The sequence below is a fragment of the Pyxicephalus adspersus genome, chromosome 1, assembly GCF_032062135.1.
Source record: "Pyxicephalus adspersus chromosome 1, UCB_Pads_2.0, whole genome shotgun sequence".
Classification (NCBI taxonomy): domain Eukaryota; kingdom Metazoa; phylum Chordata; class Amphibia; order Anura; family Pyxicephalidae; genus Pyxicephalus; species Pyxicephalus adspersus.
The window spans coordinates 20,674,218-20,688,881 of NC_092858.1; the positions used below are offsets into that span (position 1 = coordinate 20,674,218).

Sequence of the window (14,664 nt, forward strand, 5' to 3'; positions counted from 1 at the left end):
ATATAAATCCTGTTTATTATTATTATTATTATTATTATTATTAATAATAAAATATCTGCCATGATATGAATAATTTCCTTAGATAGAAAAATATATTTTGCTAGATTCAGTAATGGCTTACTAACCTTTATGCTATAATATGTTCAAATCACCCCAAAAGTTAGTCTTTTAAATGGGGAAAAGCAATTCTGATGAATAAGTTTTGTGGTTTTAGTAGTTGTCACTGTAGTTTGCTGCAGTACCTCACCTAGTAGTGTTAGGAGAATCCAGTACAGCACAGTGATGGGGGCCTTCCATATTGGATACTTATTGACATAGACATTGCTGTAGAATGTTTCTATCTTTATACTGAAGATAAATGTGTTTGTCTGACATATATCACAGCCTTCTGGCAATAAACTCTGACATTTTAGAACTCATTATGCATCTGCAATTCAAAACATCAAAATGTGTTCAATTACAGAATATGAGGCTCACTTTTTCAAAAACCTATTACCAGACACATAAAGTGGAACTAAAATATCTTTTTCCCAGGGGCAACTCGCATAAACTAAAAAAGAACTTAAAGTTTCCCTAGGATGTAAAAGGCATTGGGCTGGCTAAAGTTGGCATGCATGTTATTTTTTTTGTCTGTGTTTTAGAATTTTACTTTAAATACTATTTGATAGTCAAATGCCTCCCCCAATATGTCAGCTGATCCAGTACCATAAAATAACAGTAATCATACTATAACTTTAAAATCCAAATGTTATGACCATATCTGTTTTTGTGCTCTACCAATCAGACATCTACCTATGGCATTATGTTATTCAACTTCAATAAAAAAATATATATTTTTAATGTATTTAAAGTGATTCCTTTCATTGAAATGGACTCCATTGTACAAATTGTATCACTTGATGTAGTTGGGTGCTAAATATTCACAGTGTAGGCTGGTTTAGGTTCCTTTTTTTAAATAATATGCTATGTCTTATATAAAAAGGGGATTTAGTTTATCATTCTTCATATTCTTCTACCTAAAATTTGTGTTTTATTATTTCTGCTTTTCTATAGGTCCCGCTCAGGTCCCCATGATGTCCCCAAACGGTTCAGTCCCCCCAATCTATGTGCCTCCAGGTTATGCTCAGCAGGTATGTACCTAAGTAATACCAGTGAGATTAATATAGTATAGTAAAGTGTGTATGTATAGATGAAAGAGGGTTAAACAGTCCTTCATGCTTATAGTGTAGTACAATCATACATGATGTCAACCCCAGACAGAACATTCAAAACAAAGGAGAAAGAAAAGAGGGTTTTTTGGCATGCAAAGATACATTTTCTGTAGATAACCACAGACCATAACAAAAATATTTATATAGTACATACTAGTATAGGCCATATAGTTCCACTAGACAGCTTAAGTCTAACCAGTGAGTGATCCTTTCGAGCCCTAATTGCTCCTTAAGTACATATGAAGTATGTCCATAGGTAATAGTCGTAGACACTTGGCAGGATTTTTGCGTTTTGCTCAATAAAGGCTTCCTCAGGGGTATTAAACCGTTTGTGGAGTAAAACAGGATACTGGAAATAACATAATATTTCAAATAAACATTATAATATAATTGTATAACAGATGGTAGAAATATAAACAAAATGTAATGTAGTGAATAACCAGTAAATATGATCATGATCATAGGTAGTAAAAAAAATTCCCATAGTCCATATAGTCAAAAGTGAACAGAAAATAGAAAAAAAGATGGGTTTATTTTGTGACTTACATATCCCACGGGTAGATGGTAGGTTCATGTGATGGTTCAACCCAAAGAGATTGAGGGTTAGAGATTACCTGGATAGATAATATTTGGTTGGATTAATGGGTATAGATAGTTTCTATGTAAGACAATATAAGATATTTAAAAGAGGATTATGTAGAGTAGAGGTATGAATTGATGTAAAAAAAATAAAAATAATAATCTGGGGTTTGGCATTTCATAAAACCGGAACATATGGGGTTATGAATATGGCTATAACAAGGGCCTTTTGGGTGTGTCTGTAGAGCACAGTAATCCATATGGACACATGGATTACATCTGTATGTATATTTGAACAAAATGCCATGTATGAGGCTTTTAAAAGCAGGGGTGGGAAAAATCTCTTCTCTTCCTGACTCCCGAAGAACTTGAAGCAGGAAAGGCATATTACAGATGATGAAAAAAAGTTAGCACTTTCCTATTGCCCAACAGGTAAGTAATTAGCTGGTTCCTCCCCTTGATTGTCATGCCAGTGGAACCTGCTTCTTTGTATGTCAAAAATGTGGGTTTTTTACGATTTGGTTTCTCATTGCAGTCTAAGACCATCTAAGAAACTTGGATTCCAAAATATAATTTAAAGCTGGTTTCTTTATCTCCATGATTTGGCTTATACATGTTTAGGGAAGCTTTTGAATACCATTAAAGAATCTTACAAAGACGCATAATTTTTTGTTTTTTTGTGTGTTTGATAAACTGAATAATTTGGCGGTGGGCTACATAAAACATATAAACAGTTCTTCCATTCGAAACTATAAAAAAAAAAAAAAAAACTTGGTTCAAGCTTGGGTTCTTTTTTTAAATTGAATCATTTTTATTCCTAGGTATAGCTCTAATGTGTTAGCGGAAAATGAAACTTGTGACGAATGTTCATTTCCATAAAGTCTGGGCATGCTCGCCTTGCCCTTTCACCTTTGCTCTGTGATGGGAGGACGGCTTAGTTAATCATTAAAAGTGGAGGCAGCTCACACACTAGAAAAGACACGTCATACAAAAGTGGATCTAATTCTGATTATGGGACTGCTGGAAATAATTCTCTGTTTAACAAAGCCTAATGATTTCATGTTTAACACTGAGAGAAACTGTTTTTTTATTACAGAATACAGAATTACAGATTACAGAATAGGAACTATTTGGTGATAAATGATTAAAACCTAAAGCCAAATTTTTTTAAAAAGGGAATTTTAAAAAACTGATTCCTAAGACACAGCAACAAGTAGGGGGATATCTCTCCAAATTAGAGGTGTGCGTGGGCATAGAATCACCACCCTTCACTACCTATTCTAGATCCATATTGAATGGGGTGAAGTTATTATTATAATTATTAATATTAAATAGGATTTTAAATGAGACAGATACAGACAGTGGCACAGGAGGAGGAAAGGACCCTGCCCAGAAGAGCTTACAATCTAGGAGGTGGGGGAATGAATGAGAAGGGCCATATGGAATAATGGGTAAGTAGTGAGGGTTTTAACCCCCTAGCGGTAATCCCGAGTCTGACTTGGGGTTGATTTTACTTGCAAAAAGCGGTAATCCCAAGTCAGACTCGGGGTACCTAAAAGCAGAAAAACCCACTTACCTTGTTCTGTCGCTGTCCCCCGGCGTCCTGCTAGACCCTGCAGGTCCTGGGGACACGTCTGCCTCCTCCGATGCCCAGCCGCGAAGTGCAGAGACGTCCTACAGGGGTTCTCGGTGACGTCGGTGCATGGGTCGGTGCGTCCAAAATAGTGTACCTTGCTAACCCTAAACGCTACTATAAACATTGTGATTGCTGAGACATCCCTGTCTTGAGTGGCAGCGGGTGACACAGACCCTACAAAAATAAGCAAAATCCTAACAGCGGTTGTCAAGGGTAATGGTGCGTGCTTTCGTCTAAGCACGTGGTAGCAGTCTACCTGTGATGGTGTGTTTGGCAAGGGGTAACAGAGTGGTTAACTTTGCCCTGTGACAGCCCTTCTCAGCCTGCTGGTGCATGTAATGTTGCCGAGCGTGCTGGAAATGCGCAGGGGTGTGAGCTGAGAGGGCGTTCATCATACCTCTTCTGCAAAATGTAGGGAAATCCCATTAGACAGTTTTTACCAGAAAGGTGTCTCTTTTGCTTCCCCCATCATCACCCCCATGATCCTTTGACTACTACTAATTGCTGCACCAGAGATGATAATCACCAAGTGAAGTGGTAAATCTCCACAACAGGGACAAAGACAACAGCGCAAACCTGACTGACTAAATACACCCTTACTCTATCCAAATCTTAAAAAGACTTAACATACATTTTGAGGTAGCCTCCACAGCGTAAAGTTTCAGTAAAAAAGCAGTAAAGCATTGATTTTCCTACATGTACAGGCATATCATGTGGTGCTTTGCCGAGACATCCCTTTTAAATGCCACCCTAATGCACTAGTCCAATATATGATAATAACGCAATGCAGTAATCCCAACAGAATAATGTAAAGGGGGCAGTTCTTAATGGCGGGCCTGAACTCGCACTGAGGGGAATAAAGTGAACAGTATGCAGCCTGTGTTACTGACAAGACCACTTTCATCAGAGCTGGATTATAAATGATGGACAGTATCATTCCAGTATAGCAGAAATAGTAATATTATCCTGATTTCACTTTTGACAATCAGGATTTTTATACAAAAATAATGCAGCAGGGACTAAGCCTGGTTAAACTCACATTTTATATTTTGTCCTCTTTGTAGGTTATTGAAGACAATGGTGTGCGAAGAGTTGTAGTTGTTCCTCAACCCCCAGAATTCCACACAAGCGGGCATGCTGTTATACATCGACCTCCACCTCCGCTGCCAGGTTTCATTCCCCTTCCAGCTATGATGCCACCGCCTCCTCGCCACATCTACTCACCAGTCAGTGGAGCAGGAGAAATTGCCTCTCAGTATACACCTCAGTATCACCCCACACAGGTATATGGAGATTTGGGTAAGTACTTTGTCTACTTTGATTGTTTATTGTTTTACAAGTTATATTTGTGGTTGGGGTGGAGGGGGGGGGTCTTACTGGAGTTCATGGGATCATCCACACATCAAATAATTGAATTTTATAACAGTTTAACACTACACTACAGGTTAAAGTGGAATTAAAGTTCCACTTTTAGGTTACATGATCTGGGAGGTCATTATTGCAGAAAGGTGCAGGTGATGTCCCTTCTGCAATTATGTGTCTTACCTGCCTGATCACTCCTGTTTTCTGTCACCAAAGCTTAGCTGTGCATGTGCATCATTAACTTTGGTCACCAGGAAAACTCTACAATACATAAATTGTTTAAGTCCATAGCTAGGGCGCGAAACCCCCTAAAAATATTTTTTTTATTAGCAGTGAGTGCTTTGCTATTTGATTGTCACCTTCTCCTCCCATATGAGCTGTTTAGTCTTTGCACTGCATTCCTGGGGGTAGCCTGCAGTTCAGCAGTGTAAGTGGCACATTCGCATTAATGCATTACCATTTATGTGCTGTGCTGTGTACATGGCAATAGATGTATGTTTAGTAAAACACACCCTACACCAATAGTGGGTGTAGCTCTAACCCTAAGAGCTTCTATACACAGGCAAACTGCATGTCTCACATGGCCAAGTTGTCTATTCATGACATGTATTCTATAGGTCCTGTAAGCCTATAAGACTGAAAACATTAAAATGCATTGTCTAGCTATACAAATTAGTAGGCTCTAGATGCATCTGAGAAGAAGCTTAGGAATCGGAAGCACCTGTGAGAAGTTTAGAGGTGTCTCAGGGGCATTTTGAACTGATCTCTAATTTAATCGGAATTCACCTAAAAGCACGCAATCCCAAAGAATCGTTAACTTATCAAAGTGATTATGCATTTACCTTGTTTTACGGCTTAAGTAAGCTTAGGTCTTCTGCATTTTATGCAAATCAGAACAAGTCCGTGGAGCATTTTTTTTTTTATAAGTTGTTTACGTGCCTCAGTCACAAATACACTTTAATCCTGCCTTTATCAAACACTGAGCTACCTCAACCTTGTGCTCCAGTTACTTAACCAGAATCAATATGGTTTTCACCATATGAGTCAAATCCCTCTGATACTTCTAGGGAGGTTCCCTCATTTTGTGTCCCCTGAATGCTTGCCTAGTTTCCCTGGAGCATAAATGTTAAAATCTATTTTTTTGGTTTCAACCATCTTAATGTAATATAGCTGGATATACCATATTTTGAATATATCTCCCACAAGTATTTCATTATTCCTGGAGGAAGCATCGATCCTGATGCATTGCAGGGATTTATCTGATAATCATCTGACCCCTAACTATCATTGCTAGGGGGGTTCTGTACCCCTAGTGTTAAACTCAAATTATATTTTGAATTCTTTGAAAGTTTGAAGTTCTTTTGTAATGTCATGTGAGACTCACCAGTTTAATTCATGTTTAAATGGGTTTTATCTGTTTTTGTATTGACATTAAATCATAGGATTATACTTGCACAATATTTTATTAGGGTTTAATAGAAGTTATTTGTTATTTGCATTTTCATTCTGTTTCACAATTTTATTTCATTAAGCAATTTGTCTAGTTTTGGGATGTGGCAATTTAAGTTAATAACACTGTACTTTTACAGTACCTATGAAGTAAATGACAGGGTAAAATCTTAATGTAGAAAACACACATAAAATGTGCCTTTGAATGAAAATTGGGTAATATATGAATGTTACATATAACATCTTGGTGTCTGCAGAAATAAATAGAACATTTATTCATATTTTAAAATGATTATTTATATCTGACCCCAGTAAAAGGTAAATGCATTTAATTGTTAGCCTGTTTATAAATCAGTGAATCTGGCATTTAAGGAAATGTTCCCTGGTAGATCATTTTCTAAGCCCATGTGTTTCATTGACAGCAATTGAAACCTGCAAAAGTTATTGCTGGGCATGTTTGCGGAATCTGTCTCTGACACTATGGTTTTTCAGAAGAAGAAATATTATTCTAGAGTGGTGTGTCTCAACCTAGGGTTCCCCCAGAGGTTGCTAGGGTTTTTTTGGGGAGCAATGAGAAATTTGTGCCTCTTAGGTCAGTTTAACTAACACCAAGGATCTTTTTCATATGTAAGGGTGACATTCTTTACACTGACCACCAAGCAATTATACTGTAAAATGTGTATACAGTTATTTTTAGAAAGGGTTCCCTAAGACCTGAAAGTTTTTTAAAGGGTTCCCCATGTTAAAAGGTTGAGAAAGGGTCTTCTGTCTTACACTATGATCAGTTTATATTGTCTTACTTCATTCCTGACTCATTTACTGTATAGCTACTTGTCAGAACATTTGTTTGATCCAGACATTTACCTTCTTATATTTATAGACACTACCTAGTCAAGGCAAAGTCAGCCCAAAAATGGGGCCCATAGTTACAAGCTGAATCTGAAAGATCATAGACGTGGAATCTGCAGAATTTGAGATGCCTAAAATATTTTGTTGCCTTTTTATTTATACAGTTTGGCCATAGAGGATAAGAGCAGGTCCATTCCTAGGCCATTGACATAAATTTAAAACTCATTTAGAATATTCTGGTAATATATTTTTAAGTGATGTAATTTGCTACTTTGTATGCCTGTAGATATATTGATTTACCCAGTAGTTTTTCAAAACACGTATTTCAGATCCATTATCACATGGGAGGTCCGGTCTAAGAGATGAGAGGTCGAGTAAAATACATGAGCGACTGCAGAAGAAGCTGAAGGACCGACACGGCTCGCAGAAAGAAAAACTCAACAGCCCTCCATATTCACCCAAGAAAAGCACTTCTCCGGTCAATGAATCCAATGGCATCATTAAAGGGCAAAACAGTCCATCTCTTATTACAGGACAGTCCAAGAACAAGCAGAAAGGGAAGAATTCGGCTCAGGTAGAAGCAGAACCACCAGGTAATTCTGACCATAATGCCAATATCTAGCATTATGATTATTAATGATTTTTCTATAGCACTCTACAGACATGTACAGTGCACATTTACACTTTAAATGGGATCTACTTTTTTTTCTCTGCCTATTTTAAATGTAAGTAAATGTGCAATGTTGAAGTACATTTTAGTGTCTTCTAAAAAAATAATAGATTGTAGGCAAATATCTGCATGCATCACAGTTTTGAAGCATGGCTACTAATTCTTTTATCTGGTGCTCATCAGTGCTCTCTCCATTATAGCCCTTTACTGACCTCCGTTTAACTAAAATTTCCTATCTGGCTCCCACTGCCTACAGCTAGCCTTAGGCATAGGTTGACAGGCAGCACATATTTTTATTAAGTGCCACGTTATTTACGCACTTAAAAACTACGAACATACTTACCTGCCTGTTCAAAATCTTTTACTTTAAAATACAATGAGCTGCGCATCCACCAGAGTGAATTGATGAACAGCATAGGGGGACTGCTGTACACATGCCAGATTTTCACCCAAGACGACCATGACCGTTTTTGTTTGGTGACAGTCACGTGTATACCTAGCTTTGGTGCCTGTAAATCTAGTGTCCCATGTAGTGTCCTGTTGTTACGTGTATGATTCCAGGTAATATTTTTTTTCCTCCTTCTAAACTTTGATGCTTAATATCAGCATCATTGTATTTTGAAGCTGGATTAGTAGTACTCACCAGCAGCTCAACCTCCTGTCAGCACACTAGCTTACACTAGCTTAGAATAGCAAAGTAGTATAAGAAAGCTGGTGTGCTGTCATGTGGCAGAGCTGCTGGGAATGCCAGATAAGTGTAAGACTTACATTACTTACATTGCTCTGCCATTCTCAACAGCTCCTGTGTAAGCAGTGTCACTAGCTTTAAAGCAATGTAGGGATGGCGGTCAGCACTATCGCTGCCGGCGCATCTGCCTCCTGTCATTTGCAGCCCCCAACTCACCAGCCGCGGACTGGCACCGGCTTGGGGGTTGGGGACCACAGCTGTAGAAGAACCTTAGTTAAGAGTGGCTGCTGTACGTACGTACGTACATACATACATACATTAGAAATATTTTCGTGTGTTTGTATGCTTAAGATATACGGTGCAGTTATCTTTTTTTTTTTTTTTTTTTCTTTTACTCATTTCAGAAAAGGTTTAATCGTACTGAACTGCACCAGCAATCTTTTAGCAGGTTTTTGTTACAGTATTTTAAATACAAAGGTAAAATCACAAAGATTATCATTTGGGTTATAAGTGAGCTCCATAACACACTGCTAGCATAAGCAAAGCAGAAACAAGCATTATGAGATGGTGGTAAAATAATTTTAAAATCATAAAGTCTTTAGTGGTGAAATAACTAATTCTTGAGAACATATAACATTTTTTTACCTTTTTTCTGTGTATGTTTGGGAATTAGACTATTATGAGGAGTAAACTATTATGAAATAATACATGAAACATTTATTATGGTTCCTACAGCTTGGTGAATAAACCTTAATGTATTTAAAGGTATGTTTTTATTCTGGCAGGGTGGTATGTGATCATGTAATCATTTGTGGGATATCAAGCCAGCTTTTTTAATTTAGTTGATTTGGGTGTAATTGCAAATGTGTTTCTTTTTAATATTCATTTGGTGTTTAATGTAATGAAATTGAATATATTTTCCAGACCATCAATTTTTCTCTTTTTGTAGATAAATCACACTGAGAAACAAATCAATATATAATTGTATTTATTTCTATTATAGAAAAGGATGAAGAAACAAAAGCATTGGAAGCTCAGCTTTCCAACATTTCCAAGCCAGCGGTAGGTACTACTACTGTGTCAGATACAGGTTTCTTTGTGTTTGTCTGTGACCACATTTCTCAGGGATGTATGTTCATTTTGTGTTAAGCTGTTACAATCTGTCTACCTCTGTGTTTTTGTATAGGAATACCATCTATAGGAGCACATATGTACAGGCACTTTCTGTGTATCTGTCTTCAGTTTAAAGCTGAACATTTTTCTCTTACCTTTACTTGTTAATGGCCCTCGCTCAATGTACGTTCCATGCCCAGGGAATCTCACGCTGTCTTGTTTTCTGCCATCTTTCCAGGGCTCGCCAATATGTCCCATGACGCTATCTTCTTTCTTCTAGGTTCTTGATGACGTCGCCCGATCTCGCTCCTGAGCAATGCGAGATTGGTTGACAACATCAATAAGTCTTCCTTCAAATATAAATAAACACCAATCTCACTATGTGCATGCATGAGATTGTGCAATTGTTTATTCACAATTGAGGTGGGCCCCTGAAGACTTGGAGCCCCATCTCAAGCTTGCCAAGAAGAAGCCTGGGCTTAGAACATCTTGAAAACTTCCTTCACTAATAACCCTCAGAGGGAGCTCTGGGTAATACTCCCCATCCCTTAAATGCTGCTCCTGACCCGCATTATTCTCCCTTCTTCTTTGTTGCTCTGTTGAAGCTATACAATAATATTGCTTCGTGGAAGGGGAGCATGTTACTTTCTCCCAGGATGCAATGCTATTACCTAAGGAGACAATTGTCGTGCCCAAACCTCCTTTTCATGATGTGAATGAATGAGGATGTCATTAACCATATGTAAGCTTCAACACCAACCAATACAGGATTAGGTGCAATAGTATGAGTAGGGGGGTCGGGTTGGGCTTTCAAGAGATTGTCGTTTTGATATGAATGGTCAAAGTGACAGTGTCAGTTTTACCTTGTAGCCTCCTTTATTAATATCCAACGTTGCCCAGAATTAAACACTCTTAAACAACGGTGTCACTTCATAATAAACCATCATTTAAGTGTTTTACTAAAGCACTCCCTGCCACCCCTGTCCAATCCCTGAGGGCAACTGCAGGTGCAATTTACAGGTGTGAGAACTACATTTGAAAGATAACAAGATATTTAGGCACATTAATTACCAGCTCTGAATTTTATTCACAGATTGAAGTGTTGGATACCTGCAGTGGCAGGGATTAGCAACAGTAACATGTTTAACACATGGGTGTCAGGAAAGGTACATAACTACATAACTTTTTTCCTTTGCAGGCTGGTTTTATTTCAGTGTAGTGTAGTGATCCTGTAGTAACAGGTTCACTGTAAAATATTTGCAATAGGCTCATCATTTTCATATATGCCTATATAAATAAAACAGTCAAATCATAGGACTATATTTACACTATTCATGATTCTTTCTCCAGTTTAAGCAGTTTAAGAAATAACATCTGAAACCATAATGTGATGAATAATTCATTTGAAGCGTGACTGGACTGAATAATGTGTGGTGCTCTATATTTTTGTTAAATATCCAATCTTGGAAAACTTTAAATACCTAAATGTAGGGGTAATACCAAAAAATGATCATTATAAATGCACCTTAAAAATATTTGGTTATAAATAACTTAGGTATATTGGAACTGGGATGCACTAGGGAGAGTTTTTCAGAATATTTTGAACTGCTTAAAGAAATTTTGGTGTAGCAACTAAAACCCACTTGTGTAAGAACAGAAATGTTCTTATAGGTGCAAGGAAGAACTAAGTGTGTTATCCATAGCAGCAAGTGCACCTTTTTCTGGCACTTTTATGACCTTTTTTTTTTCAGTACCTAACTCCAAATATGAGATCTGAAAATTGTCTGTTTGTTGAAGCAAGGTCATATGCTTGTTGTTTCTAGACATTAAAGAAAGTGTAGAAAGTGTTTAATTCTGTTCTGAGTAGAAGAGCCCAAAGTAATTTATATTTATTTAAAAAAAGTCCCCTAGGTTTCTTTAGTATTAGCTTAAACCACATACAGTATTGTCAACAATAGGCAAGAGTTATAGAGAAATCAGGGGACCGAACACAAAGCATCTTCAGTGGTCATTTGGCAACTGAACCTAGGCTACGTACACACGTCAGATGATTCTTGTCTGATAATCGCCTCAGGGTGGATCCACGGATCGCGACGATCGATGAAAGTGAAGGGGTGAGGGTGCAGCGGGGTGCCATTTCGTTGTTCTCACCTCTCCATAGAGCAGGACAGTACTGTATGTACAGCACTCATTCATACATCGTGCAGTCTTTTATCATTGAAAAGGATTGGGAAAGATGCTTTCCAAAGATAATTATTGCATATGTGTGTATTTAGGAGTATGGATTTATCTTTCAAGGCTAAATACATGGGCATCTAAGCCCGCTCGCCAGAAGCCTAAAGGGTTTACATTTGGTTTGTGAATGTTAAGAGTAATCACTTTTGTGGACAGACTTCAGAGGTGAGCCAAATGGAGGTGCTTCTGTAATGCTTTGATTTGCATTTATCTGTAGTACGTTGCTTTTCCAGTTGGCTCATATGTAAAACAAAAGCCAGTGTATATCTGCTTTGAATGTCCAGAAAAGAATACCTATAGCCTGTGACAGCTATTCTGAATAGCAGGGAAGGGTTTTGGAAAGTAATGAAAGTTCTGGACTGGTGAAGGAGAGTTGGTAGACTGGTAAAGGCAAACAAGACGCCATCAACACAGATTTTAGGTTGGCACTTCCTAAATGTCAGGTTAAAACAAGGATTTGTGAGAAATTACTACTTTTCAACACTTTAACTGCTGCTTAAATGATTAGTAGTTTTTTAACCACAAGGTTGTGAAAAGCATCTTAGTGACCACACGCCTGGCATGTTTGCAGGATTTTGCTTGATGTTTGATGTTTTTGTGCCCTGCAAGCAACATATTTTCCAGTTTTCATGATGCTGCTACAGTTTGTTCAGCAGGATTTACAGACACATGGTAAATGCTTGCTATGGGAATTCCCATGTATGAGGCTTTAGTAGTGAGCATGTTAGTTCTAAATGATATTGAGTGGATTGAAGAGAATAAAAATGTCCCCACGTTATTCAGCTACAGTCATAAAAACATCACCTGTACATACAAGCTTCCATGTTCATATATGAAAAGGGCAAGACAATTTATAATTTTGGTAGAACTGTTCTTACATTTACAAATATTGGAAAAGGGTGTTTATTCTAAAAAAAATATAATATTTGACTAATTGGCATTTTATATATAATTGGAATCTTGCATTCAAAAATATTATCACAGCAAATGCTTTCCTCTTAAACTTGTGTCTACACATCATTGCAGGTGTCGGACATTCAAGCACGATCCGTAATACTGACCTGGTCACCACCTTCCAGCCTGATCAGTGAAGAAAGTGATGGTACAAACAACTCCGAGCTTTATACGTATGAAATATTATTATCTAACAGTGGCAAGGATGGAAAATTTAAAGCCAGACTTCTATGTTTTTACTACATTAGTGTTGGTTACAAAAGTCAATAATAAACACATACTGCTATTATTATTCTGTGTTGTAAATGTTTCTTCTCAGTCTGATTTTTATTTATGAGCAATGCGAGAGCTTTGCCACTAGGTGGTAGATTATTACCTACTTTTGTGTGCACAAAGCAATACAAAATATGGATGAAGAAAGGCACTATAAATATCTCTTCAGGACCAAACTCTTCTGTGTTTCAGCACCGCAAAAAAACATCAATATAGATTTATGTAACCATAGAAAATATAAAAAAAGACATTCATTTTTTACAATTCAAATTGAAAGACTTGACTTGATTTTTCAACTTCTGGGCAGCTAAATATTTAGATTTACATCTTCTAAAAATGTAAATTTTTCCCTCAAGCTAAAAATCCTTGTCATTAGGTAAATCTCTTTTTTTTAGTTTACAGTGTCAGTTTATTCGATAAAGTTTTTCTCTTTCCCTAAGGCTATGTACACACGTACAAAATTTGTCGTTGAAAAGGATCTTTCAGGATGCATGAACAAGTGCTGTACATACAGCACCGTTCTGCTTTATGGAGAGGGGAGGCGGGAGAATGACGGAGCGGCACCCCGCTGCGCTCTCTCTCCCTTCACTTCAATTACAATCGCTTGTCGTCCATCATCTGTAGATCTACCAGGACGGACGTTTAGACGATGGATGACAGGCACTGTACACATGCAGGATTCTCGTCCAGTATCGGCCCTAAGCCGATTATCGCATGAAAACTATTGCAAGTGTGTACCTAGCCTAACACATGCTGGAGCATTGGTTCACAGTTCAGACCACAGTGTCTCTAAGTAATTTTTCTCTTTTCTCTCTGTTGGTCTTTTAAATATACAGTAGACACTCGTGGGGGGTTACATTCCAAAACCACCCGTGATAATTGAAAATCTGCGATACATGGATTCCTAACTTTCCCCAACTGCACGAAAAGCCAGCAGCCAATTACAACGGAATCCCGGTTGTGATTGGCTGCTGTCTATTCGTGCAGTCAATAGGAATGCCCCATTCATTAAATTCAAATGAATGAGGCATTTCAATTGGTTGGCCAGATATGTTCCTTTTTTAACTCCCTCATCCCCACACTGAGCTTTCTATTACAACATCACAGGGTTTTCAGGGACAGCCATATACCAGGACCACGTGATATAGAGGGGGTGACTACTGTACCACTAAAAGTGCAAAAATACCTCTCGTTTCTGCCAGAAATCTTGTGAGCTCCATTATTTTGTGCTGCACTCTTGTCACTTTGTTCCCAACACACTTAAGAAGGATATATATCACCCCCAAGGTAATAAAGAAAATAAATAGGGGGTATTGGGTATTCCTGTGTAATATAATACACCTCCTTTGTGAAAGTTACAGTATGGTAAGTGGGCTTTATTTTAAAGATCATCAGGCTATGAATGAATGCAGCTTCTGTATCTAAAGACTGGTAAACTGCATTTTATTTCATTTGTGCTTTTGGGTATGATTGTTGACACACTTATGGTGTATTCAATAGGCGGTTGATAACAGTTACCTATCAGGTCTATAGAAAATATTAGAAGCTCCTCAGACAAGTTTCCAGTGGTAAGCATATGGTAAGAAACTTTTAGGAGGTGTTTGGAAATGATCCATTTTATTTCTGTTACATTTATCAGGATGTG

The 14,664-nt window shown here is 37.7% G+C and overlaps 1 protein-coding gene across 1 annotated transcript in view; it reads left to right on the forward strand.

Moving 5' to 3' along the window:
• The window catches only part of FNDC3A (fibronectin type III domain containing 3A), a 110,308-nt gene that overhangs the window by 77,776 nt on the left and 17,868 nt on the right, over positions 1-14,664 (forward strand). The window contains exons 4-8 of the mRNA XM_072398651.1: positions 1,054-1,130; positions 4,491-4,725; positions 7,416-7,679; positions 9,448-9,506; positions 12,819-12,995. Of these exons, the coding sequence (XP_072254752.1) occupies positions 1,054-1,130; positions 4,491-4,725; positions 7,416-7,679; positions 9,448-9,506; positions 12,819-12,995 (812 nt within the window). The remainder of the gene's footprint in view (positions 1-1,053; positions 1,131-4,490; positions 4,726-7,415; positions 7,680-9,447; positions 9,507-12,818; positions 12,996-14,664) is intronic.